The sequence below is a fragment of the Cajanus cajan genome, chromosome 7 (assembly GCF_000230855.2).
Source record: "Cajanus cajan strain Asha chromosome 7, NIPB_CcT2T_4, whole genome shotgun sequence".
In the NCBI taxonomy this organism is placed as follows: domain Eukaryota; kingdom Viridiplantae; phylum Streptophyta; class Magnoliopsida; order Fabales; family Fabaceae; genus Cajanus; species Cajanus cajan.
The window spans coordinates 53,885,379-53,912,167 of NC_138523.1; the positions used below are offsets into that span (position 1 = coordinate 53,885,379).

General features: G+C 30.1%; 2 protein-coding genes across 7 annotated transcripts; both read right to left on the minus strand.

Annotated features, from left to right (window-relative positions):
* Positions 1-606: 606 nt before the first annotated feature.
* LOC109807887 (calcium-dependent protein kinase 26) lies at positions 607-8,092 on the minus strand. 6 transcript variants are annotated; one of them, XM_083060103.1, is made up of 8 exons: positions 7,933-8,092; positions 6,583-7,528; positions 6,184-6,480; positions 4,653-5,069; positions 3,694-4,573; positions 2,712-2,867; positions 774-1,873; positions 607-693 (listed from the first exon to the last, which is right to left on the minus strand). In XM_083060103.1, exons 2-5 carry the CDS (start codon positions 7,166-7,168, stop codon positions 4,341-4,343), a joined length of 1,533 nt encoding a protein of 510 aa, XP_082916229.1. In that variant the 5' UTR covers positions 7,169-7,528; positions 7,933-8,092; the 3' UTR covers positions 607-693; positions 774-1,873; positions 2,712-2,867; positions 3,694-4,340. The 6 variants fall into 6 exon arrangements, with proteins under 6 accessions (XP_082916229.1, XP_082916227.1, XP_082916226.1 ...); XM_083060101.1 differs by having other exon boundaries at positions 774-1,892; XM_083060100.1 differs by having other exon boundaries at positions 774-2,173.
* Positions 8,093-11,589: 3,497 nt separating this feature from the next.
* Positions 11,590-17,943, minus strand: LOC109795099 (uncharacterized). Its single transcript, XM_020354517.3, has 2 exons — positions 17,418-17,943; positions 11,590-11,876 (listed from the first exon to the last, which is right to left on the minus strand). The coding sequence occupies exons 1-2, from the start codon at positions 17,735-17,737 to the stop codon at positions 11,858-11,860; spliced, it is 339 nt and encodes a 112-aa protein (XP_020210106.1). The 5' UTR covers positions 17,738-17,943; the 3' UTR covers positions 11,590-11,857.
* Between the last annotated feature and the right edge of the window lie 8,846 nt (positions 17,944-26,789).

The following is a 26,789-nucleotide window of genomic DNA, read 5'->3' on the forward strand; positions in this document are numbered from 1 at the left end:
TGTAACTGAAGATGCATAATGTAAATATGTAATAAAAAAATTGATAGATCAAGTTCATACTTAGAAGCCAGCCGTTTCCTCAAGCAATTTGGGGCATCTAGCTTCTCTTGGTTCTTTGCTCTAATATTTGGCATTTGGCAAAATCTTTTCTTCATACTTGGAGCATTCATAATCATCTCTAGTCTTTTTATTTGTCTGCATAGAAAGAAACTCCAGTCTTTTTAGTTGAAAGTGATTAATAGGAAGAAAAAAATAGACTATAAAGTTTTTAAATAAATAAAATCATGTGTATTCAAATATTTTGCAACGAGGTCGATATTAGTCGGAATGCAAAATGACATTCGTTACTTGCAGCATGATACTTTTAAGACTTTAACAACAACATTAGTCATGTCTCAGTGAGTGAAGTTGACTACATAATAGACTACACAACACAACGGCTAAAACCAAAATTTTGGGGAATTTTGTTCATGATGAAATCCCTTTTAATAATTTCCTTCAATGTTTGTTTTGGCCTCCTACCCCTTTCCATTGATACCTTAAGACTTGCCATGCTAAAATGTAATCTAAAAATATAATAGGAGATAACATACTTCTTCAACTCACCTATCTTTTCTTGATCTTCCCTAGCTCTGCTTCTGCACAATTTGTTCCTTGAAACTCTATATAAACAGCATCATTTTCAGTGATTACCTGTGATCATTTCCAGATATTAGACAAAACACAGCAGAAAACCAGAGACTTGTACACAAGCAAATGTTGCTTCCGCATACCTGTCATATCTTTCTTACAGTAGATTCAATAAGAACCATCTCATTCTCCACCCTTTCATTATTCCAACCCCGATGAATAAAAACCCCCATTATTGACAAGCCATCGCATGTTGAATCATAAAACCATGGGATGTACTCATGTACCATAATAAGCTGCGTCATGGCTGACACTTTAAACAGACAAAAGACCCGACTGTTACAGATTATGAAGAGCAAAACTAACCTCTATAGCTGATGGATAATCACATATGATAGATCCTGTTCTCTTAAATTCCCTGGGTGAATGAAGGGGCTTCCATAATTCTTCCATGACAAAGGCATAAAGGGATGAAGCAATCGCAGGCCATTGTCCACACTAAACCACAAGGTATCTTGTCCAAAGCGTCTTTCGGAAGCAAACTTAGGATCATTATCAGTAAAGTAAGGCTTAATAACTTTGATAAATACATCACACAATTGAAACTGCCATCAAGAATACGCTGTAACAATAGCTTGTGAGAAATCAAATGATTCTAGAGACTTCATTGTTTTATATATGGTTTTATTTAACACTGAGAGTATCCACTGGCAGCAAAATAGGAGAACATCTGGAATCAAATTTCAGGAGAATATAATCATCCCAGGCTTGCTCATTGCAAATAGTACTGCATTCCACGGTTTTTTATTTTTATTTTTATTTTTTTTATTGATAAGCAAACTGCATTCCACGGTTTATTACACCATTGGTGATACCCAGCCACCGTTTGAATATCTTGGTTAATTTTGACAGAATGAAATGAATAAAAACAGCAGAATTCAATCAACAAGAATTCACTAAATTGGTGAAAAATTCAGCTGTGTTAAGGTCCAATGTGTAATCAGGCCATCCCAGTACAGATAATGGGAACACAACAGAAGAAAACTATGCATCAAGAAGGTCAGGATCCCGGCTTAAATGAAACTTCTTTCCGTTATACCTCTGGCTAACCTCTTTTTGGGCTTCCTGGCCACTGCGCAATGATAGTCACAAGCACCAAATTCGTGCAGCATGTCATCCTCTAAAGTGAGGTACATGCAGGTATTCGGTGACCTCACCAAAGCTGTCATGAAATGCACCAATCCTGTATGTTTTCTAGTCATCTGTAAAACATTTTTACCTTGAGCAAGACATGGTTATATCATAGGCTTAGAAGAACAATCAAGGCACATGAGAAGAAAATTAGATAGAGAGCACGCCAACTAGCCAAGTTCCAACTAAAAGATTGTACCAATGTAATTTAATGTAAACCTAACCACTGATTCCATTTAAAATAACGACATCCTTCAACAATTTGCTTCAGTTTTCTCCTATACTTGCTTGAGTGTAAAAAATGGAAGGAGTTCAAATTAAAGGATTCTGGTAGAGACGTCGCAAGAGAGAACTTCAAATAATAGAACATAATGTTAATATACGGTGTGTAATGACGTGTTAAAAAATACTATTGATTAATTATTTAACTTATACTAAAACTAAACTATTGAGTTTTATTAAATAAGAAAAAGAAATTATGAAATATGGAAATCACTCCTAAGAGATCACCTAAGATAATAAAAAATATTCTTAGGTACAATAATGATTGAGATATTCTCTACATATTCTAATAGGAAAGCAGTGACAATGAATTAAGTTGATTATATTTCTCAACACTTAATCTGCCTCAGTTTCAGTCTTGAGAATGAGATAGAGCTCTGCCAAGCAAGGCCAAACTCGATCTCAAAACATTTCTCTCACTAATCATTAAAACGATAGTAATACTATTACTTTACAAGATTTAGAGATGCTAAATTGACGCTAAGGGATGAAGGTCCTTGCCTTGCATTTAGTTTAAATCCTACACCGTTTCAAAGGACCACTCTGCAGGGTGAATTTTACACTTACTACAAGAATTTGTAAAAAGCAAACAAAGAAGTTATAAGCACCTCTTCCAATCAGCCAAATATTGTTTTGGAATAATCTCTAGCCGAATCATTGCCACTGACGAACCACCAGAGCTTTATTATGGGCTCCACAACATCGTTGCTTCTTCAACAAACACCAAGGCACATCTCATTGTTTTCAGATCCTCTATAAAGGCACTATATAAAATAAGAAAACAAATGAAACAAGAAATACCTAAAATTTTGTTTTTCATCACATACATAAATTATTGCTAGAGATAAATACTTGTAAAAGGTACTACCTCTTGCAGGACTATATAAGGTAATAATGATAGCTAAAACAATATCATAGCAACATACTAAAAATAGTGATATAAATTGTAATTTTCCCTTCCATCGCCAGAGAAGATCATTAGTCAGGTTCCACAAAAATACAAGTGTAATTTCCAACAAAAGTATTGTCACCTAACATTTGTTATTTCTCATGAAACATAATATCAGAACAAACCTTCCTCTGTAATGCTTCTGTTACCGCCTCTTGGGCTTTAAAATGCGGATTACTATGATAATGAGTCCTTGAAGTTTAAAGAAAATCAATTATAATGCAAGTACAATCAACCTCATACTGGACTGGACTCCATAACATGCAATAGTTATGTGAATTTTATGATTATAGATCCAAATGAGAAGCAAAGTATTGAAAAGACTTTGATCTTCAACCTTGAGAAGCAAATACACTCAAGACTAAAGTGATTACATGTAAGATAGTATTGAGGAGAGTTTGATTGTTCACCCTTGCTTTCCATGAATCTCATCCAGTAACTTTTATTTTTTCTTTTATTGGGCACAACAATTATGTAATGCTATAAGTCATTTAATGAGAATATGGATCTATGCTTCTTTCTCATTATAGCTAGTAGACGAGTCATTTCACAAAAGAATAATTGTGCACACAAATAAACAATTATACGCACTTCACTTCATATTCATATAATCTTTATCATATAATTATAGTTTGGCTCACCTCATTTAGCGAACACACTCATTTTGCTACCTCATGATTATGCAAGATGTAAAGCATACAAGTGGGCAATAAGCATTATTCTTTGAGAATGCATGGACCTTGGCCCAGTGGATATGCATGGTGATATTTACTGCTTATAGCCATATCAGTTCTGCTACATATAACAAGCATCCTCCTTACGCTTAAATGGATTGTACAGTGGAACTCTCGGTTCATGTTACACTATTTTATTGAGTGAATGATCATCCAAATTCCAAACCAACCAACATCCCTCACCACCTCAAAAATTAAATCAAAAGTATAATAATTTAACACATGAATTTACAATTCATTTCCAAGCATTTGGAGTACCATCAAGATACAACTTCCTTTACAAACCAGGCAGAATTCCTATTACCCACACTCATGCATGATAATAAACACGGAAAGGTAAATGAGGATGAAAGGAACACAATAATAGTGAGCAATTAGAAGTCATTACATGATTAAAGTGACAGATCTGACCACAACTTGCACCAAGCAGAAGACAGAAGCATGAATGCAAAAATTTGGGAAAACATATACAACGGGTTCAGTAAATTTGCATCAGTAGGCCAAATTTAGTCACCACATCAGGCTATTCTATCAATCTCTCCAAAAGTCTACCCTCAACAGACAAGAGATGATCTCGGTGATGTGGGAAGTTGGGTGCATGATGACCAACGAATAACTGATTCAGTCACCACAAGATCAAGTTGCTCACACTCGCCAAGTCCAATTGTCCGGTTTCTCTTGTTGTGAAATCCCAATGCCCTATGGCCATTTATTCCACCTGCCACTTTACCCTCTACAGGTTTGCAATCCATCTCTTTAACATCATGTCCAAAGCAAAGAGCAGAACCTGGTAGTAGAAGCAATAATAAATATAGACTAAAGGGCTGGAAAAAATGAAGATAGTTAAGTGAAAAAACTCTACATACCTCCAACAATTGCATTTACATTTGATGTGTTAGTTGGGAACTCTGATATACAACCCCTTTGCTCAAAAACAGAACTGGGGCTAAGAAATGCAAAGCTAGGCATTGAGGGAATTGAGGGAACAGTAGAAGAGAATTCCAAATCAATGGAATCACCTGAGCTCTGAAATGAAAATCCACCAGAGACAGTAAAAGGTGTCACTGGTTCCTCAAAAAAGGAAGAAAATGATGATTTGCACGTAAGTGTAGGCGATTGAGCACCACATATTGGAGATTCAGCACCAAAGCTGATGTCCTTATTCCTGGACATAAATGAGGTAGAGAATGAGTTGCTACCAACATCCCACTCTCCACAACTCCTGATTTTATGTTCACTTAGTTGTTTAGGGTTTGTTTGATTACTCTGCATCCAGTGATGATCTGCAAAGGGAAAGTTCAGGCGCAGTTTAGAAAACAGGTTTGTGGAATCTCATTTCTTCCTCTTTTTGGGGTACTTTGCTATACTGTGGTGGATAGAGAAGGGCTTCTATATATAACCGCCATCCATCTTAATTAATTTATGTGATTATTACACCATAGCAATAATTAAACCAGCATAAATAGTAGCTTTAAAGATCATTTAGAACAAGCATGTAACCAAAAAAAAAAAACCCAACAAAAACTGCTCACCGTGTAGGAAAAATCAAAATTCTTTATCTTGGAGGCAGTATAAAAACAAACCATGGTAAAAGAGAAATCTGGCTGTATGCCTGAGAAATTTGCTGGGTGATAGCAACCTCTTGTACAACAGTTTCAACTTTTGGACAAGCATATCATACGCGACCAAATAGTATATATTTTTTTACCGCAAGGTGTCCTCTTTTACTTTTAATGATTTTAAGTGTTATAGCATTGATTGGAGAATCCTTCTTCATAATAAAAACTAACAGAATCATCAGATCATGGGTCACCGAAGCAGAATAAAAATATACTCTTTACTTTGAAATAAGTTATTTTGTATACTAGTATTCTTTTTATGTTCAATCTTTGAATCAAGTTTCCCAATGGAAATACCATCATTGTGTCTCAACAGTTCCATTGGGGGGGGGGGGGGGTTGCAGAATCAAACGTTATCAAATGTCAAACTTAGTAAATGACATCTTTTTATCAAAAGTAAATTTTAATGTTTTATCAATCTATTCATTAAACTTAAAGGTCTCATAAAGTAGATCAAGTCTACAAAATTTCACACAATTCAAAAATTAACTGATACCACATCTCCCCACATTATTTTAAAATATCAATAAATAGATACTACTGGATTACATATCTATGAATGTCAAAATTGTGCAAGATTCTATATACATGATAATCATAATAACATCACATGAATCAATGATTGCATTATGTAAATTAACTTTCGATAAAAAATTATAGGAGCCACCCCCCCCCCCCCTACACACACTTTCCCCCACCTACAGTTACGAATATGAATCAAATAGCTTCAGTAGATATAATAGGCATTAACAGCAAAAGGAAAACAGGTGTAGCTTACCTAAAACCTCCTTGGCAGTGAGCCTTCGAGAAGATTCTGTGCAGAGCATTCCCCTGATCAAATCCTTAGCTGACTTGGAAACATAATCCCATGGCTCAGATGGGAACCTCAGGTTAGCAGTTTTAACAGCTTCAAATATCCGTGACTTTGTCTTTCCCCAAAACGGAGGCATCCCACTCAGTAGAATGTAAAGAATAACCCCTGCACTCCAAACATCAGCAGCCTGGTTATATGCACCTGCCAGTACCTCTGGAGCTATGTAGAATGGACTACCAACTAATCCATGCAAACTCTGCCCTGCTTAAACAAACCCCAATTTTTGAAGATGAAAACCATGTATATTCAGTAGAGCAATGGAAATTGCAAGATTAATATCTGCAACAGAAGAAAAATAAGTACCAGGCTCAATGTAGGTTGCAAGCCCAAAGTCTGCCAATTTAATTGGAGATGAGGAAGATCTAGTTGTCAAGAGAATGTTTTCAGGCTTCAAATCTCTATGAACAACTCCATTTTCATGACAATACAAAACCATCTGCATGAGATGCCTGAAGAGTACCCTGGCTTCAGATTCAGGAAACCGACCATGCTTCTCTAACAGATGAAACAGCTCTCCTCCAGCACAAAGCTCCATCACCAAATGAACAAAATCTTCCTCTTCATAAACTGCCTTCAGATCAACAACATTTGGGTGCCCGGATAACCTAGACATTATCTCAATCTCAAGTTTAACACTCTTCTGATCATCCGAAGTAACCAACCTATCTTTAGCAATAGATTTGCATGCCAAAACCTCCCCGGTCAGCTTGTCAGAGCAAGTTCTTATGACACCAGACTGCCCCCAGCCCAACTGCTCTCCAAGAACGTATCGATCTTTCAAATTAGAGATTTGTTTTGCGTCTAATATGGTCTCTGTCAAGCTTGCTACTGTGTAACAATTGTATGAAGTTGAATGTTCACTGCCGCTGTTGCTGTTGGCAACAGCCATAACAACTAACAATGTTCTAACTCCTCAACAAACCCACAAAAATCACTAACAATATATCTATCCTAAAAATTCTCTTTCTGAAAGATCTGGTTCTGGAGAAAGTGATAAGCACCTAGACAAAATAAGATTACTAAACACCAATACCAAACTTCATCTACATTATACTCCCATCCACCGAAACCTCACTTCAGGTCAAAATCCTTGAAGTAACTCAACTTGGTTGATATTCGATACAGACATATACTGTTACTGTAAGCCACAGAATACCATGAATCAGAAAAGTAAAAGACAGAAAAGGCGAGAGTTTGACTCCTCAGCGAAAAGCATTTCTCCCCTTCTCCCCTTTCCAAGTCAGTTTATCTGCAAAAACAAAGAAAATGAGACTCCAATCATTCATTGCAAAATAGCTAAATATCTAATTGAGGTAAACATAAAAAAAATATATCCAGCATGTAGTTACTTCTGAATCAGATCAAAAGTTAATATAATTAAAGTGTTGAGCTCCCCCAGCTTTAAACTTGACAATACACTGAAAACAGATTCTAATAGACGTCTCCAATCAAAATTATCGATAAAGACATAAACGAGGAGAAGAAGAAAAAAAGATGAGCCAGAAGGCAAGAATCAAACAAAGTAAAAACAGCAGAAAGCCATGAAAATTCAGTCAACCCCAGATCCTGGAACAGCCGTCAAATCTTACCAGTAGGCAATAGAAAAGGAGAAGCATAATCTGAAAAAAGGAAAGTGAGAAAGAGGGACCTGACCTGAGGGAATGAAGAAGAAAGAGAGAAGAGGGGGAATCCGTTGGAGAAAGAGACGAACCCTCTCTCCTCGCCGAAGCTAAAACCCAAACGTTTGCTTCCTTTCTTTCGTTTTATTCTGTCTTTTCAAAATGGTAATGGACATTCCTTCCTCCTTTTGCCTGTTACAGTTTCGATTAATTATATTTTTAATCTTTATAATTTCATAAACTTATTTATTTTAAAATGTTTTATTTTTGTTTTATTATTAAAAACATATTTATTATTGGTTTTACAAAGTAGAAAAATCATGTTAGTAGAAAATTTCTCAAATTTATCATTTCACAGATCAACTAATAACTACATTTTAATCTAGTCAAAATATTAAATAACATTTTATAGATACTATTTTTCAATTATTTTTTACTTATATATTAATACATGTTTTTATGCATGTAATGTGAATTATAAAAAAAATGCATATAAGATGAAAGCTTATTTTCCTTTTATATGTCCTCCTGATTTTTAAGCAATAATTTATCCAACTAATAAAGATGCATTAAATTCTTCCTTTTTTACTATAATATTTTCATAAATATTATCAGAGAAATGTATTATATTGAAATTTTATAAAATTATTTTAACACGAAATTTTTTAATAAATTTAAAATATTTTATAGTAATATAATGATTTTCAAAAAAGTTTAAAATTTTTATAATCCAAAATTTTGTAATATGAAGTTTAATAAATTTACATTATAAAGATTTTATAATTTCAAAAGATTTTATATTTTAATGGATAATATGAATTTAAAAAAAAAACAATGCAATTAATTAGAAAAATAACATAAATTTAGTTCAATTAACATTATTACAATTGTATAGTTTAATAATCAACTTATATTTAGTTCAAATTTTAATTCTTTTATTGAGAATGCTATTTATGCTAGAGCCAAGTACAACGCTACAAGAAATCTTATAATTTCAACATAACTTTGGAGAATTGCTAATGTTAATTTTAATGGATTTACATGAATTTCTACTAAGCTCAAAACAAAACAAAAAAAAACGAATTTCCACATATCTTTAAAATAAATGGGTATATTTAAAAAATAGGTTATTTTTTTTTAATGTCTAATAATAATAATACAGAAGTTTACGTAAATTATCCAAATTTATCAATCCATTAAATCTCATTGTAAATGGTTATTTAAAATTGATGATTAAAACTACAATACAACATAAATTCATACATGACAAAGATATGAAATTATTAATATATTAATACGAAATATTTAATCAATAATTATATTTGTTTTATTTATTTCCTGTTCTTTCATGTGAAAATAATTAATTTTGAACAAAACAGATTTTATAAATTATGAGCTAAATCTGGCTTGTAATTATAAAGTCAAAATTTAGTCAAACTTATACATATATATGATTAAAAAGAAATGAAGAGTTTTTATAAATTTTTTTATTTGATTTAATTTTTAAAAAGAAAAGGGAAAGAAATGAAGAGAAGCAAATTCCTACCCATCTAAATTTGGTCCCCTTCAATATGGTAAAGATTTATAAGAGTATAAAAATATTTTTAATACAATGTATAAAATATTTTTACTTATTTTTAAAATTTTAAAATTATGATACAAAAATGGTTGATTTTTAAAATATATTTCTTCTCCTTGTGAACCAAAAAAAAAAGTTATATCATCTCCTCTTTATTAAAATATTTCTCTTCTCTACGAAACAGAATTTTATAAAACATCTTCCTTTCATTTATTAAAATTCCTAAATATCAATCAATGATATAAAAAATAAAAATAAAAAAGACATCAGAAAGAGAAAGTTAAAAAGATTGTCGCTAAGATGACTCTTTTTGTAATATTGATTTACAAATTAATGTGATAAAATGGTTAACTTAAACATGCTCACAAACCTATCAATTAAGTAGACCATAGAATATATATACTAACTCGTCATATAAATAAATTTATGTTATCTCCATTGATAGTTCTAAATAAGATTCTTAAATATAAGAATTAATTAGTTCTTACAAATTTTATGGTATGATGATATGAATGTAATTAGATGTAAGAACAATTCTTACATATCAACTTCTAAGAATTGGTTCTTAAACAATAATTTTTATTATTATTCTAACTTAATTGCAAAACTCACATAAAAATAAATTAAGAATTCAAACTAAGTTTTTCTATCATAACAAAAATAAAAAATATTCTAAAATTCTATGTAGCATTGTACAACTCATGAAAGTTAAATTAATAATTAAAAAATATGCTCTACCATGAAAATGTTATTATCAATATCAATATCAATATATATATATATATATATATATATATATATATATAATAAATATTAAACAAGCTAACTTGTCGTGTCTAACTGTCTTTTAAAATGACTTAAAAGACTGACATTTTTCATTTAAATAAAAATTTTAAAAGTCTTAATACGATGTTATGTAAGTGAGATTATGGATCCCAACGGATAATTTATCCTGTTTATTTTAGAAGAGATAAATTAAGTGAAGCAATGAAAGCAAAGGACATGGTTCTGTGTTCTTATCCTAAATTAAAAGTGGAATAATGAGTGGCTACTTTCCATTAAGATAATAGATTCTGTTACAACTAAGTAAATACTAACTCGTGTAGCACAAGTAATTAGTGTTGCCAGATGAGATACGATTGTCAGTTCGATTGGATCAATGAGTGGCTGCCAGCAAAGAATGATTCCTAGCCTCGTTCCACTATTGTATAAAAGAATTATCTTGCACGCTTGCACTATGTTGTTTATCTCATGCCACGTTAGCTACATGTCTTGTGAGTTGTTATTTTATTTTATTTTTTTTGGTAGAGGATCTTCTGAGTTGTTATATAACATGTTTGTGTTATTGTTAAAGTTTTTAAACTTTCCGAAAGTACTTTCACAACATCCTTATTCATAGTACGTTTGGCATGTAAGGAATAACATTCCACTAATAAAATTTGAAAGTATCTTGTTTTATATATATGCTTCAACTATAATGAACTCATTCATTGTATGGAGAGAAAACACATTTTGTCACTTTCATCGATATTCACATTTTAAATTTGTTGTTATATACGACTATTCCAAATATATTTGATGGAAATTAATCTGAAAAGATATCCCATTTCATTAACCCTTTCATTAATATTTACTATGTCAGAGAATTCCTAAAAGATATCTCGAATAATTGAGTCGATCAAATCGGTTGGATCGACTAACAAATTGACGACCCTCTCAATCTGCTCGGTCAAAAGGGTGGGAATGCTTAATGTACCGATTTAACTCCCTAATTTTTTGAGACCCACTTTCCTAATCACGACCCAATTACGAATAGTATAAATATGGCTTCGGTGAGGTATGTAATCTAATTTGAACAATCGCATTTAATATATCAATCATTTATTACTTGAACATCAAAGTGTCTTTTGCAAGCACCTCTCCACCTCAAACTACATAGAGTGAAACGTGAAGACCTCAGTTCGAAGTTGAGATTGTAATAATTAAATGATTAGCAAGGTGTATCTCCTAATACAGTAACATTCACTTTTATTAGAATTGCATGAAAGTTAAAAATTAATGGTGATATTTCATATGCCAAGTCTAAGATTAATTTGTAAAAGAACTATACTATTTCAACGTCACAGAACAATTCATTGGGAGAGACTATGTGCATGTTTGTTTTATTATTTGGAAAAGTCAAACATCCGTTCAACCCAATCCACTCACACTCATACTTTTTCATTTGAGTGCATGAAAATATGTGTGGATGAGTATTCAAACACACCCTATATATATTACCTTATTTCTTGAACTCATCTTTAATTGCTGGCGTGCTGCCCTGCTTATTGTTGGATCATTGATCCGTTACCCGGGGAATAGTATGGAATCAAGCTTGTTCTTAGATCCAAAGGAAACCACTGCAATATCAGTATGTTAACAAACATGTTAATGCATTGCAAAGCTAATTCGATAGCATTCATCATGGTGTTTCTTTCTTCTTCTTTTCACATCATGAATTTTCTTATAATTAGGATTTGTGTTTAAATTAATCTCAAAATCTATTCATAAATAAGGATTGTTTTTCATTTTGACACACTCTAAATGTGGGACTTGGTGAAAGTTATCTATTCTTAGACACTTAGCCTATTTCTTAAACATGGTCAATGATGACCTCTCTTTAATATATCCATCTATACATATTCATTTTGAGTTCCTGTGCATGGGTGAGTCGTTGATTTATAATATATTTACAGCTAGCTATTGATTAAAAAAATTAATGATTAAAATTTAGATAAAATTAATTTTATATATAAAACAAAGTTTAAAATTAATTATAGTTTCAACTTTTCCAATAATAATTACAATACACTTTATCTTTTTAAATTGCATTATTGAAAAATCAAATAATAAAATTACTAACCTAATCTTACACTGTCTCATATTCAATCTTGTTTTGTGCTAAAATTCTCTAATCAGTGATAATTAAAATATTATAAATAAAATTAATTAATATATGATCCTGATCCAGTAAATTAAAAGATATCTGTGTTGGAAAAAAAATCATTTATGTATTTATATATAAATTTAATTGGGCATGTTCCAATATATCTTATTATCTTTCTAATTCTAGTTTGAAATCATTAAAATTTAACGTGATATAAAAGAAGAGTCTGTGAATTCAAAACTGATATTAACGATGAATTATAATAATAACAGCAAAATATTTAATTTCTCTTAATTTTTTTCGTAAATCAAAACATCCCTCTTAACTAAAAATTAAAAATCAATTCTGAGATACTAAGATCTATGTAAAAATTAAACATTTTCTAACAATTGTTTTTCTTTTTCATACACATGGATTAGGTATTGAAACTATAGTCGTATGTTTAAATCAATCACTCACAAGTATAACTAATCTTAAATTTCTTACAAGTTGATAAGCTAATTGATTAATTTATCAGTTCTTTAAATAATTTAACTAAGAAACCAATTTTAAAATAAGGACTTAAGACAAAATAATGACATTTATCTCATTCTTAAAGATAAGTAACATTAATTGTTCTACTTCAATTCAAAGGCTCACAAGTATTTTTTAATTACTTTAAAACCTAATGTTTAAGTTAAGGGAGATCATATCATAACAAGTATTAAGTAAAGAAGATAAAACAATAAAATTAAATAACAACTGAGACTGATAACTTAAAAAAAAAGTATATATGAGAATGAATTAAGTTACATCAAATCCCAACAAGGGAGAATTTATATATACATAAACATATGAACACTAAAAATGGTGAAGAAAAGAGAAAGTTTGATCTTGAAGGTTGAGGAACTTTTCAACTACCACACACTTTCCAAGAGAAGTTCTCTAATCATTTTTCTCAAATACCCTCCACTTAGGTCATAAAACCTTTTACCTCATCTCAATAATGATATGTCAACACTTATGACACTAAGCGTGAGTTTTCATGCTAACTATGAGACAAATATCAACTAGCACAAAACTCATATAACTATGGCACTAAGCATGGAACTAAAACTCTCCTTTGAAAGGTGGGTGTTAAGTGTGAGTTTTCACACTCAACATGAAACTTGAAATTACTCAAATGATTCTCTTTTAGAATGAGACTGAGTCATGTGAGATTGAGGTTGCGTGTGGAAACTTAACCAAAAACTTCTTCTTTCTTGAATCTTTACTAATTGTCATTTGCTTCTCTTAATATTTTTCAATCTTCTTCTCAACTATTAAATAAAGATAAAAAGCTTGTAAGTTATCTATTGATGTGAGTTAAAGACTAGAATTAATATTTTACAAATTTAAGTTAAATATTGGACAAATCAAGGTTTCAAGACAAGAAAAATTGAATAAATACTTCAAAATGTACCACAATATAAATATAAATATAAATAAATAAATAAATATATATATATATATCACTTATCATATATAATGTAAAAATTTTACACTCACGGTGCATGCACTACTAGAAAAAGCATCATTTTTCTGCGAATTTTCTTATAAAAAAATATTTGCAGATTTTTTTTGTAAATTTTCTTGCAATACTAATTTTACAAAAAAAATTTGCAAATTTATTTGCAAAAAATAATTTATAGAAATTTCTTACAAACTTTTTTTTATGAAAAATAATCTATAATTTTTTTCCAAATTTTGTTACAATTTTAACAATTATAAAAAAATTTCATGGTAAAAATTTGCAGAAAATGTAAAATTTTTATCTTGTTTCTTGGGAATTTTCTTGTAAAAATAAATTTGTAAGTAATGTTTACTAAATGGTAAAAAAACTTCGCAAGTAATTATTCTTACAAATTTTCTTGCCAATTTTAATCCACAAGAAAAATAAAAAATATATATAAATTTATAAGTTTAAGAATCAAAAGATTTTCCTTAAGGCCCACATAGATTAGAAATAAAATAATTAAAGCGTATATAAGTTGGGGGCAACACTCACCTTACAAGTTGATTTTGTATGGTTGAGTTTTAGATCTATAACTTATATCTAAGAGTTTAAAAGGTTATCTATCACATGTTAAAGATGTGGATGAATTTATTGTAAATATTTAAAAGTTGACTAATTATTAATAATAATCTAGAAAATTTTCTTGCAAATTTTAATATATTATCTAGGAAGGTATTATCTTCAAATCAAATATAATTTCCCCCAATTTGTGCATAATTTTTATTAAAAAAATTAACCAACAACAAAGATACTAAAAGTCTAAAACGATGATGTAAAAACCCTATAGCATAAATTGGATGTAGAAGAATCATTTTGGCCGCTAACTTTTGACGTAACGCAATGGTATTTGGCATATGGTGTGTTTTAGACTTTAGTCACTTTAGAGGAGATAATTTGATCGCCGAATTTCATATTTCTCTCTTTCTTAAATACTTTAGAGGAGATAATTTGATCGCCGAATTTCATATTTCTCTCTTTCTTAAATACCCACGTTTTCTCTTTTTCTTTAATTTTCTGATTTTATTAGAAGTCGAAGTAAATCATTTTAACTGAAAGTCGTTTGTAAAAATGATATAATCACCTAACACCTGAGTTTTTTAATCAATATTAAAAGTTAATCTTTGACTTAACATTAAATTGTGACTTAAAAATATATATTTTTTAAAAAAATATGAGTCAATGGAGTGATATCTCCTTGATATAAAAAAATCATTAATTTTAAATGCTAAATTAATTGAAATAATTTAATTTATAAGTTAAAATTAATGTATGCACAAATTAAAAATAAGACTTTTGAAAAGCTAATAGGAGGAACTTTTAAAAACTTTAACTTATATATAATGTAATTTGAATTTACAGAGAAGTTTATTTTATTTTTTCTCCGTTAAATATTTTTGGAAAAAATTACTGAACATATTTATATATATATATATATATATATATATATATATATATATATATATATATCATTATGTAGTAAAATTTTCAACTTTCAATAATGATAACATACGATTCCATGTGTATTGGACTTTTTTTTTATATGTTAAATTATGAATCCATTACATTGATAATATATGACTAATTTTGAGTGGTTATTGATGTATTTTTTTTTACGAGATGTTTATTTTTTTTATCAGTTATGCAATATGTTCATAATATTGTTATTATCATAAAGCGGTATTTTATTTCTCAGCTAAGATTGAGCTGACAAAAAGAATTAATCTGTCACAGTTATGGGTAAATTTAATAAATTTCAAACTGAATTGCAATATTCATTAAAAAAAACAACCAATTTAAAAAAATCAAATCGCATTATTTGCACAAAATGAAATTTAAAAACCGAACTCCATTGATAATTAAGTTTAATGTATCGGTGTACCATTTTTTAAATAATGAAATAAAATAAAATAAAAATAATCTATTTATGTCTTTTATATCTCACAATTTAGTTGTTATTACATAAAATATTTGAACATTGTTTACAATCATAGTGTTTTTATTTTTGTTTTTTTTTTAATTTATTTATTAATTTTAGACTATTAAAATTAATGTCAATTATTAAATCATGTTTTATAATTAAATTTTCACAAGATAATTATATTTCTTCAATGTTTTTAGTTGACCTCTATAAATTTGTTTATGTAAACTTTTTTCTTTAAATAAATGCTTTTTTATTAAAATAATAATTTTTTTTAATCTTTTATGTTGTGTTTATCTATTTGATTAGTCTTCAAATTAAATGAGTAAAAGATTTTTAATTTATCTCTAAAAAGTGTATTAAACATGATTATGTTCACAATTTTGAAAAAAAAAACTACTTTTCCTTTTAAAAAAAAATTAAAACTAGTTCAATTCTTAAAATTATATTAAAATTGATTTAGTCATAAAATGAGTTCTAAATTAATTATAAACTTATTTATAAAAGTGATTTGATTTTGAACTGATTTATTAATATAGTTTAAAAGATTTATAAATAAGTTCAATTTGATAAAATGATACAATTACATCCGGTTTGATTTTTTTTATAAAAAAAAATGAAACCACGCAACCTCTAGTTATAGTAGTTAATTAAAATTCGAATTCCTATTAAAAAATATATACACTTTTAGTATTTAGCATTGAACTATGTCTTAACATTTATTTATATCTTTAAACATAATTGTTTCCGGAAAATATATGTGATAAAACAAAAATAAAATAAAATTATAAGAGGTTTATAAATTGTTCTATTGCTTAAGGTCGTGTAAAAATCAATTTCAAGAACTAATGATTACTCATTTGATTATTAAATTATATTTTATTTAATTGCTTGTTTGATAAAAAAATAATTATAAAAGTGATAAAAATAATTATAAAAAAAAAATCACAGATGTGATTCGCTTTGAATTTGATATAACATTCAAACTGAGAACAGAATAAAATTGCATATTATTCTTATATTTATATTTAGTTAAAATTTCTTATCTAAACAGAGAATTAAACGAAATTGTGAACACCGTCCTCTGTTTCAGGTTTTGGCTAAACTCTTCTCCAATAGTTGAATGAGAGTACGAGACATGGCTCCAAAAGAACCGGAGAACAATTACACAGACGACATATAAACGAAAAACTATATATTTACAACAATGAAACACAAGAACTTTACATTCGCAACTAGATGTCATCCGTGGAGACAATTTATTGCCCAATTTGCCCCCCTATAAAACATAGTTTTACATACAAAATAAACTCATGGCTGAAGTGAACCAATGAAAACTCTGTATATCATTCGTAAAGGGGTGACAAACCCAGTAATAACGAGAAGAAATTAACTTGATCTATATGACCAAGAGAGACCCTCTTAGTCAAACAACTAACTAGAGATGAATAAATTAACACAAAAGCTCTAAAACAAAATTTAGAAGGGAAGATACGAAAAATTTGCACTCTCTTTTTGCGTATTGAATAAATTATAATGGAATAAGGTGGTTGTACTATTACCTCTTGCTAGTATTGGTGGGTGTGATTTTGATGACAAGGCCAGGGAAAACATCATCGGGATCATGGATATGGGGGTTCCGCTCCACGATAAACGGGTCGTTGCACTTGTCACTGATGGTGTGGAGGGTCTCCCCTTCTCCAACAACGTAAATTTCATCACACGCTCGTTCACGCAGGTTGTTCCCTTTCACAGCCTCCTCACCTTCTTCTGCCACCGTGCTTTCCCTTATCGACCCCAGCAGTATCATGCCCAACAACACCATGGCGCACCACCACGACGCTGAATCTGCTATGCTTTTTGTTGCAACAGAGGAACCCATCGGAAAACAAATTAATATTGGAACAAACAACCCTTCACTATATATATACTATAGAATAAGTGTAACAATCTAATGCGTATTGGTTGGGTATGTAATATTGTAATGTGTCATTTTCGTTTGCCTTGGGGGAAGTTGGATTCAACGACACCAGTTTTTGGCGTTTTGCGATTCAGTTAAGTTTTGTTTTACGCTTAACTTTGCTCTTAATCTTCGAGTGGATTCAACTCGTGTGGAAATTTTAGGGGTGTCAATAAACAGTGTGGGCACTGGGCAGAGTTTTTTTTTTCCATTCGTATAATCATTTTTATTTTATAATATAAATTTAATGTAACGTAAATCAATGTTTGTTGTGAGAAAGAATATGCTAAATTGTGGGCAATACCACTAGATATTTGACGCGTGGACTCTTTATTTGTGACCACCTGTAAGATTCCTTGATTTCAACCTCCCCGGGATAGCTTAGTGGGTGCCGAAAGTGGTTGAACGACAACATGATAAGAAATTTAATATTTATAAATATATACTTATTTATATTTATATTTTTTATCACCCCTCTAATAATCCATTCACCCTAAAATAGGTATGTTATTTTCCTAATAAATATTAAATTAGTAATTTAGTTAATTAACTTATGAAAGAGCGTTTTCTAAATTAATGTTTACATGGTAAATAATAATATCGGTGCCTAATTAGTTTAGGGGAATAAATCGAGAGGGTTGAATAAAAATAGTAATAATTCCAAAGTCATCACGGTCAAGAAAGACATTCTCGTCTTTAAAGCATTGTTGATTTTGATACTCTTTAAGGCCCAGTTAAGACAAATTTATATCCCTTTGAATGGGTCAGTGGAGAATATGTCATAGCATCTCAATCCAAACAATGGGAAGTATCTATTATTGCATTTAATTTGAACCGGAACTGCAAAAATACAAAATTTTCGATCCAAACAAAGGGATGTCCCAGCAATTCCATTAGCATAAAGCGGGGCTGGAAAGGGAACAAAAAGAGAGTGGAGCCAAGGGAAACAAGTATCATAATACATTGCCATTCTTATGAAGGCCATACTTTCTTCCATAATGTAAAGTGTAGAAAAGGTGAAGCATAAACAAATCATATATCTAATGATAGTATAAAGTTATATATATATATATATATATATATATATATATATATATATATATATATATATTCCTAATTATATATTATTGTATATAGTAAATTTGTTATTTTTATAATTGTAAAGTTATGGCACAAATTTCTTCCATATTTCCTGTTTTAAGGAAAACACGTTTCCTTGATTTTAGGCCATGATTTTATGCATGGTTTCCTCTTTTTTGCTCCTTGTTTGTTCTAGGTTTCCTTATTCTGGGTGCATACGCTTCTTCTCAATGCCTATATAAGGCATCAAGCATTTGGAGCAAATTGCAATTGATTCAGCAATCTACACTTGAGAAAAATCATACATAGAGAGGAAAGATTCAAGAGAGTATTTTTAGTCTATATTTGAGAGATTATCTCTTTGTTCTCATGATATTAGAGAACTTCTTGTACTCTCCTATTTCTACATAGTGGAATTATCTTGCTCTTGATCGCCCGTGGTTTTTTCTCCGTCTTTGGAGTTTCCACGTAAACTTGGTGTGTATTTATTTTTCTTGTCTCTCTACTTACTTCTCTCTATCTCTAATTAACTTGATCCGGTGCTTCCGCATTCTGCTCATTCTTTCTGATACCCAACAATAATGTTTGTTTTAAAAGGTTATGCAAAAAATATTTTCTAATTGATTGATAACATATATGTTTTATTCTAAATAACATAAAATGTAACACTCTATCTAGGTGAGTTGGATGAGTTGTGAGGGTTTCTATTCAAAGATTCAATTGACTATAAGAGAAAAAGTAATATAAAGTTTCTATTTTAAGCAGAGCTTCATAATCTTTTGTCTTTCAAGATCTTAGAGAGAGATTTTAGAGAGATAGAGATTGGTTCTCTAAAACTTTTCTCCTCATTTTCTTCTTGAGGGCGGGTGTGTCTATAGAGGCAATGATTCGAAGCAAAAGTTGAGAATCTTTAGTGCGGAGCTCGTTTTGTTTGAGCTTAGAGTGGTTCTTCCTTCTCCTCCCTCTTCTTTGATCTCGATTGCTTAGAGCCAAAGTAAAGGGAGCAAGGAAGTGCTTTAATGGATGTTTGAGTTGAATGCATTGAATGAATTGTGGATTGCTTGCATTTAGGTATTGAAGTTGCATGAATTTGGGATTGATTATGTTGAACTCGATTGGTTGGGTTCATGGAGAGGAAATTGGTGATTTCTCTAATTTGTGGTTGCATGTGCCGTTTTAGCTTGATTATGAGTCTTATATGATGTGTATGAGTTGCTTGATGCAATGCATGTGTTGATTTTTTTTTGTATTTTAAGTCTTGGAGGCAATTTTCATGATTTGTAAGTGCAAATTTCTGATGTCATGCCAAGCGCACTGTTGTGGCGTCATGCGTAACTCCAACTAGAGGGCTTTGTCTCGATTACGTCGGGGTAGTATCGATGGCATCGGACATGAGGAGAGAGACTCATCTCGAGTTGGGATGGTGTTGGGTGTGATAGCATGAGAATGTCTCTAACTAGGTGATGTAGGGCCTTAGTTGGGTGGCATCAAGCATGATCAAGACAAAGGCTCCCTTTTTGGATGACATCAAGTGCCACTAAGGTGACACCGAACGAGAGTCAGGTAGAGGTTCTCTACCTAATATGAGACCAAACATGGATTTTGCCACACTAGACGTGAGATCTTAAGGGATCTCCACCTTGGTCACACTAGGTGCGACTTGGATGGCATTAGGTGTGAGTGAGGCAGAGTGTTCCTACCTCGATGGCATTGGACGCGAAGTATGTTATGTCGGGCGTGGGATGCCTGGACGATGGATATACTTTGGAATGTTGTGTGATGAGCATGAATAGTATGAGTTTTATTGCATGTTGTGTGAAGTGTGGAGACTATATATTGATTGAATGTTATGTATATAGAGGATGTATGATGAGGTGTGGATGCTGAAAATGTGATATGACATTAAGGCATGTTGGCTAACTTAGGACTTGAGGAGAAAAAATTATTTTCAAAAATTGAAGATCCCATATAGGGAATCTTGGAATGGTACTTAGGTAGGCCATTATTGGAAAATTCTCCTTGAGTAGGTGTCTCTCTTAGAGTGGGTTTTGAGATGTGTTGATGTATCCTCTAGGTCCTTAGTTAGTGGTTGAGTAAAGTATGAGGTTAAGGGCTACAACCCTTAACCAAGTATTTGGAAAGGTTGTGTGGTTCCTTAAGGATAATTAGTGGACAATAATCTCGTATGTGACTTGGTAATGCATGTTAAGGTCATGGTAAGCCTATACCCAACTATACTATTCCTAACGGTGGAACCGGACCTTCTTAGTAAAAGTGTCAAAACTAGAGAAACTAGAGGAGAGATTATTATCCCATTTTGTTGTAATCGAGTTGGTGCTTTGAGTGCGAAAATAATTAAGTTGGTTTAGTAGGGTGGAGTCACTTAAACTACTCATGTTGTTAGGAGATCTCTGTAAGTGAATGCATGACAACATGTTAGTTGAGATATTTGCATATGATGTATGTTATGGTGTGTTCATATGCATTGTTAGATGTCTTGTGTGACATGATTTGGATGAGATATATGTTAGTATTTGAGTGTTTAGCTTTCATATATGTTTATGATATGATCTTGTATGATATAAAATTCTTTTCTATACTTACATGTTTCTAGACTCTAGCTTACCCTCCTATTTCCATGTGGTTTGAACTGCAATAATCATACATTGTATGTGAGCAGATCACGGTTAGGCTAAAAGAGTTGTTGCTTGGAGGTTGGCAATACCTTTTGTTGGTGTTGGTGCTATTCATTGTAGCTTGTATAGTAGTACTTGACTGACACTAGGACACAAGATTATTTTAGGGTTACTGTATACATATATATAACTTGTCTATATCAATACATGTGTTTTACTCTCTCTCTCTCTCTATATATATATATATATATATATATATATATATAAGGAAGAATTTGTTATTTCAGGAGTTGTTGAATTTAATTTTTTTAATGTATAGATCAAATATGCAAATTTTTAAAAAATTTGCATATTTGATCTATACATTAAAAAATTTAAATTCAATGGTTGGATTGTTCAAATTTGATGTAGAACATGAGTTATTAAACAGAAAAAGTCTAGGTAGACTTACTTTTGGAGTAATTGGAGTAAGTCTACCTAGACTTACTCTGTTCAATAACTCATGTTCTACATTATATTTTAATGATCCAACCATTGAATTTAAATTTTTTAATGCATAGATCAAGACTGTAAATTTTTAAAAAAATTGAAATTTTTTTGATACTTTGTTTCATTTATTTAGATCAACATATAAATGATTTGATAATTATCCGTCAATTTGAATAAAAAATGAAGTATCAAATGGTTTTCAAACTTTTTTAAAAATTTGCAGACTTGATCTTTGTATTAAGAACTTTAAATTCAATGGTTGAATCATTAAAACTTGATGTTGAATATGAGTTATTGAATATAATAAGTTTAGATAGACTTACTCTTCGTAGTAAACGAATATCTCTCTCTCTCTCTCTCTCTCTCTATATATATATATATATATATGACATATTCCCTCCTTTAATCTTATGTATTCTAGTAATCTAGTTTTTGCTACTAGTAGTGATTTCACATATTATAAGAGTCATGAAAGATCATTACATAGAAAAGAGACTCATGTACTTTTAAACAAATAAAATAAAATAAAAATAAAAAAATTAAGATTGAATAATAGTTAGTAGTTAATAGTGAAGAATGATTTTCGGATAATTATAAAAGATAAATGAGATATAAATAGAAGTTATAAGAACAAAACAATTAAAAAGTTTTGTACATTAAAAAAATATCTTCTTTATCAATAATATAGGCAATGTATTTTAATTAATATCTAAAAATGTAACTCCATTACTTTTATTTCTTAAAAATCTCTCCACCACTATAAATTATTTTATTAATGATTTATTATTTGATTAAATTTTATTAGTATATTTTTTTAATAATGAAAGTTAGATTAGTAATATCAACATTACAAATTACAATAAAAAATATTTAAACTTATTCCTAGCATATATATTTGGTGAGCATATGATCCTTATGCAAAAATGTTGATAAATCAATGACATATGGAGGAACTTAATTGTAAAAGTAAGAAAAATTGAATGAGGCAATTAATATAATTGAAAATGAAAGGACATACACTTAAAGAAACTAAAAGTGCAATTAAAACTTAATGATTAATTCTATTGAAAGAGAGTATACCCAACTATAAAATAAACGATTGTTAACTAATCCCCAAATCTGGGTGCAAGACTGAAAACAACTAAGCTTTTGCTTTAGTTGAAAAACACGTTGATTATTATTCATGGGTACATTTTATTATTTTTTTATAAAGATTTATGGGTACAACTTGTGGGAGACGACTTGAGACGAGGCCATTAGGGGTTGGCATGTGTGGGGTAGGATTGTGGGGCAATTTGACCAAGTCATTTAAATGGCATTAGCTTTTTGGCACCGAATTTTAAGTGCAAACTGTAGCCAAAAGATAAAGATCGATTACTTCTTGATGACAATTTGTGGACATCTTCAATTCTTTGAACTACAGCACATATGTTATGTTGATTCATTGGATCAATAATAAAAAGATCTTAGAGTTGAGAAAAAAGAAAGTGTATCGGTAGGTTAGACGTGACACTGTGATGTGTGAATCTGTGATAGGCGGCGCCAAATTAAAGTGAGTTAAATGAACACAAAATGTTACATACATCTTTTTACTTTATTTTTATAAATTTAATTACTCATTTTATCTCTACGCTTATCTCAATTATGTTTTGGTCTCTATAATAAGATACTAGGCATATGATGTGATGTAAATACAAATATAATAGCTTAATCCGGCTATGTTCTATTGTTATGTGTCTATCACATTGTGATCGAGATAGATAACTGAAAATTTTTAAACAAAAAAGTATATTGATTTTCTTTTCGTTGAGTCTTAATTTGTATAGTTTATAATTTGAAACTAAATTTTGTTAGGAATAATGAGATTGCTTTGAATTAATATGGTTAATTAAAATATTTAATAAGTATAATTTTTTTTTCTAACTAATATGTTTTTTTATTCAGTGGAAAGATAATAGAAAGTGAATATATTTTTTGATTTATTATATAATCTAGTTCTTAAATTTTTTGAAAAATTTTAATTAGATCTCTAAACTTAAAAAAAAGTTGTATTTAAGTCTTTCATTTTTATATTTTTATAATTTAGGTTCTAAGATTAGAAATTTATTTATAATTTATGAAATTTCATAAAATATTTTTTTTTTATATATTTATGTACATGGACAATCATATTAGGTCACTATTTGCGTTTTGTTGTGCACTTGTATATTGAGAGTTCACACACATGTATTTACATTAATATTATGTTGTCCACTTTTTAGTCCACGAGTATTCTAATAGGGCTCATAGAGCTTAGCTCTACTCTAAATACTTGGATGTTAATTGGAAGGCATACTCTTCATATATGAAGTCATTGTTAAAAAGACTTTTAATACAAGAGATCATATGTTCGAATCCACTTGTCATCTAGTCACCTAATCGAGTTGTTGGCTCTGATACCACTTGTTATGCATAGGAAATTTTCACACACATGGCTCCACATTAATATGTATGAGATTGTTCACTTTGTGACTAAGCTCTCATGGATTTGTTTTTTGACATCTCCCAAAATGTCTCTTACCAATAAAGTTTATGTGTGCTTTTAATAAACTCATATTTTTTCTCTTGTTTTAACCATATGGGACTTTGATTGTATCCTTACACTATTTCATATCATCATTCATGTATATTGATAGTGTTGTTGATTCACCATCAAAAAATCATTAGATTTTTCTCTAAAGATTTGTAATATAGGGAACAACCTAGGTCATTCTTTTCGAAAACACAAGCCATATTAGGATCCAAAATTATCACGCAATTAAGAAGGAGATTTTAATGAACAACAAAGAGAAATTAGAATGTTAACAAATGCAAAAAAAAAAATTGATTGAAAATGTATCATTTAAGATTTCAATCATTATGATAAAATTTTCACAGTTCAAATTATAATCTGAATTCAATCAACCTAAATCAACATGAACACAATTAAAATGTATATTTAAATCCATATCTATTAAATTTCATAAAAATGTGAAACACAATCTTGATCTCACAATTTTTATGAAATTTAAGAACGACGAACAATTGATTTAGAGAATTTAGATTATTTTAGGTCTAGATTTAAATCTAGATTTAGATCCAAAATTAATCTTCAAATCTAATTCGGATCTATTAAAAATATATATTTATATCAAAAACTTATAATCATGAAGAACAAAAAATATATCTAGAAAGGAGAAGAAAATGAAGCGAATTCACATGGTAAAAATAAATTGAGAATTCAAATTTTATCGTAATTCATGAAACCTCAAATTGAATGAAGGGATTAGCCATACATCTTCATCAAGATGCTATAGTTCCTTCGTGTAGAAAAATGTAAAGAGAAAATTATTAGAGAGAGAGAGGGAAGGAGAAAGATAATTTAGAGATACTTATAGAGAAAAAACTCTAAAATCTAAAAAATGAGTGTAAAATATACAAAACAAGTCTCACAACATCTATTAATAAAGCAATATAGTGTATGGATCTTGTGAAAGTCATGTATGAATTGATTGATGTGCCCTAGTATTGATACAATTGTTGTGTATGGATCTTGTGAAAGTCATATGATGAGAAGTCGAAGTAAGGCTTAGCCATGATATGATTATGAATTGAAAAGAAAATTGATGTACAACTGTGGGTGTGAATTGTTGTGATGTGATAATGTGTAGAGTCTTGTTTGACATGTATCATATGCATAAATATTTTTTTAAAGAGTACAATATGGAATACATCGCTAAGGAATACCCCATTGTGTAAAAGCTAGGGGATCAACCTCTGGGGATAGTCAGGTTCGGAAAGTCTCAGTCTTGCCCATTGTATGCATCGGGTAGAACTTTTGCGACTCTACTTTCTTGACTAGATTTTAGCAGTATATTCTCCTGGTGAGAGTGCATCGAGGGTGTGACTTAACATATACTCTTAAGCTACTTTGTTTGTTGTTTGAGATAATACACCACATGATATTTTTGACTAGCACCACATGCATGATTAAATGTAGTTTGCGTCCATTGCATAATGTATATGAATGAACTATTGTATTAAATTATTATACTTTGAACAATTGTAACATGTTTATACTATTGTTATGATTATATGTTATATCTTGTTTGTGTTTGGCTATATGACTGCATTCTATGTCGTGAGTCAAAGTGAGATGTTTCTCACTTGCTTGTTTTGTGTTGTTCTTCTTGTATGTTGTTGCTAGGGATGACAAATATACCCGTACCCGCGGTAATACCCAAACTCGTCCCGACTTTGACAGAGAATACCCGGTTTGACCGGGTATGGGTACGGGTACGGGTACGGGTAAAACTCGATATATTAAATCGAGTACGGGTGCGAGTACGGGCAGTGACGAATCCAGAAATTTTAGATAGTGAGGGCAATAATTATTTATATATTTATAATATTAAAATTTTTACATGTAATTTTTAAAAAGATAAATATATATCATAATTATTTTTTACAAATTTTTATATTTATGCCTACAACTAAAGATAAAAATAAGTTAGGTCAAACTATGTTATATTATAATTTAGTAGTTTAAATCTAACTATTTTTTAAAATACATGTCCTAAATATGACTTATTTATTTATCATAAAAAATTTTAAATGTTTGGTTAGAACTACAATTCTAAAAATATACTTTATAATAATTTAATACTAATAAAAATATAAAAATAAATATGTTAAATTGTATAAAAACTAAGTTTAATTTATTTATGATATAAAAATGTTTTTAATATCTA

What these genes read in the sequence shown, in the direction of transcription:
- LOC109807887 (XM_083060104.1), bottom strand. Translation starts at nt 7,168, where the DNA reads ATGGCTGTTGCCAACAGCAACAGCGGCAGTGAACATTCAACTTCATAC. An exon ending in TGCAACCTACATTGAGCCTG is followed by an intron (nt 6,481 to 6,582) that starts GTACTTATTTTT and finishes TTGTTTAAGCAG; the next exon opens with GGCAGAGTTTGCATGGATTA. An exon ending in TGTAAATGCAATTGTTGGAG is followed by an intron (nt 4,574 to 4,652) that starts GTATGTAGAGTT and finishes TTCTACTACCAG; the next exon opens with GTTCTGCTCTTTGCTTTGGA.
- LOC109795099 (XM_020354517.3), bottom strand. Translation starts at nt 17,737, where the DNA reads ATGGGTTCCTCTGTTGCAACAAAAAGCATAGCAGATTCAGCGTCGTGG.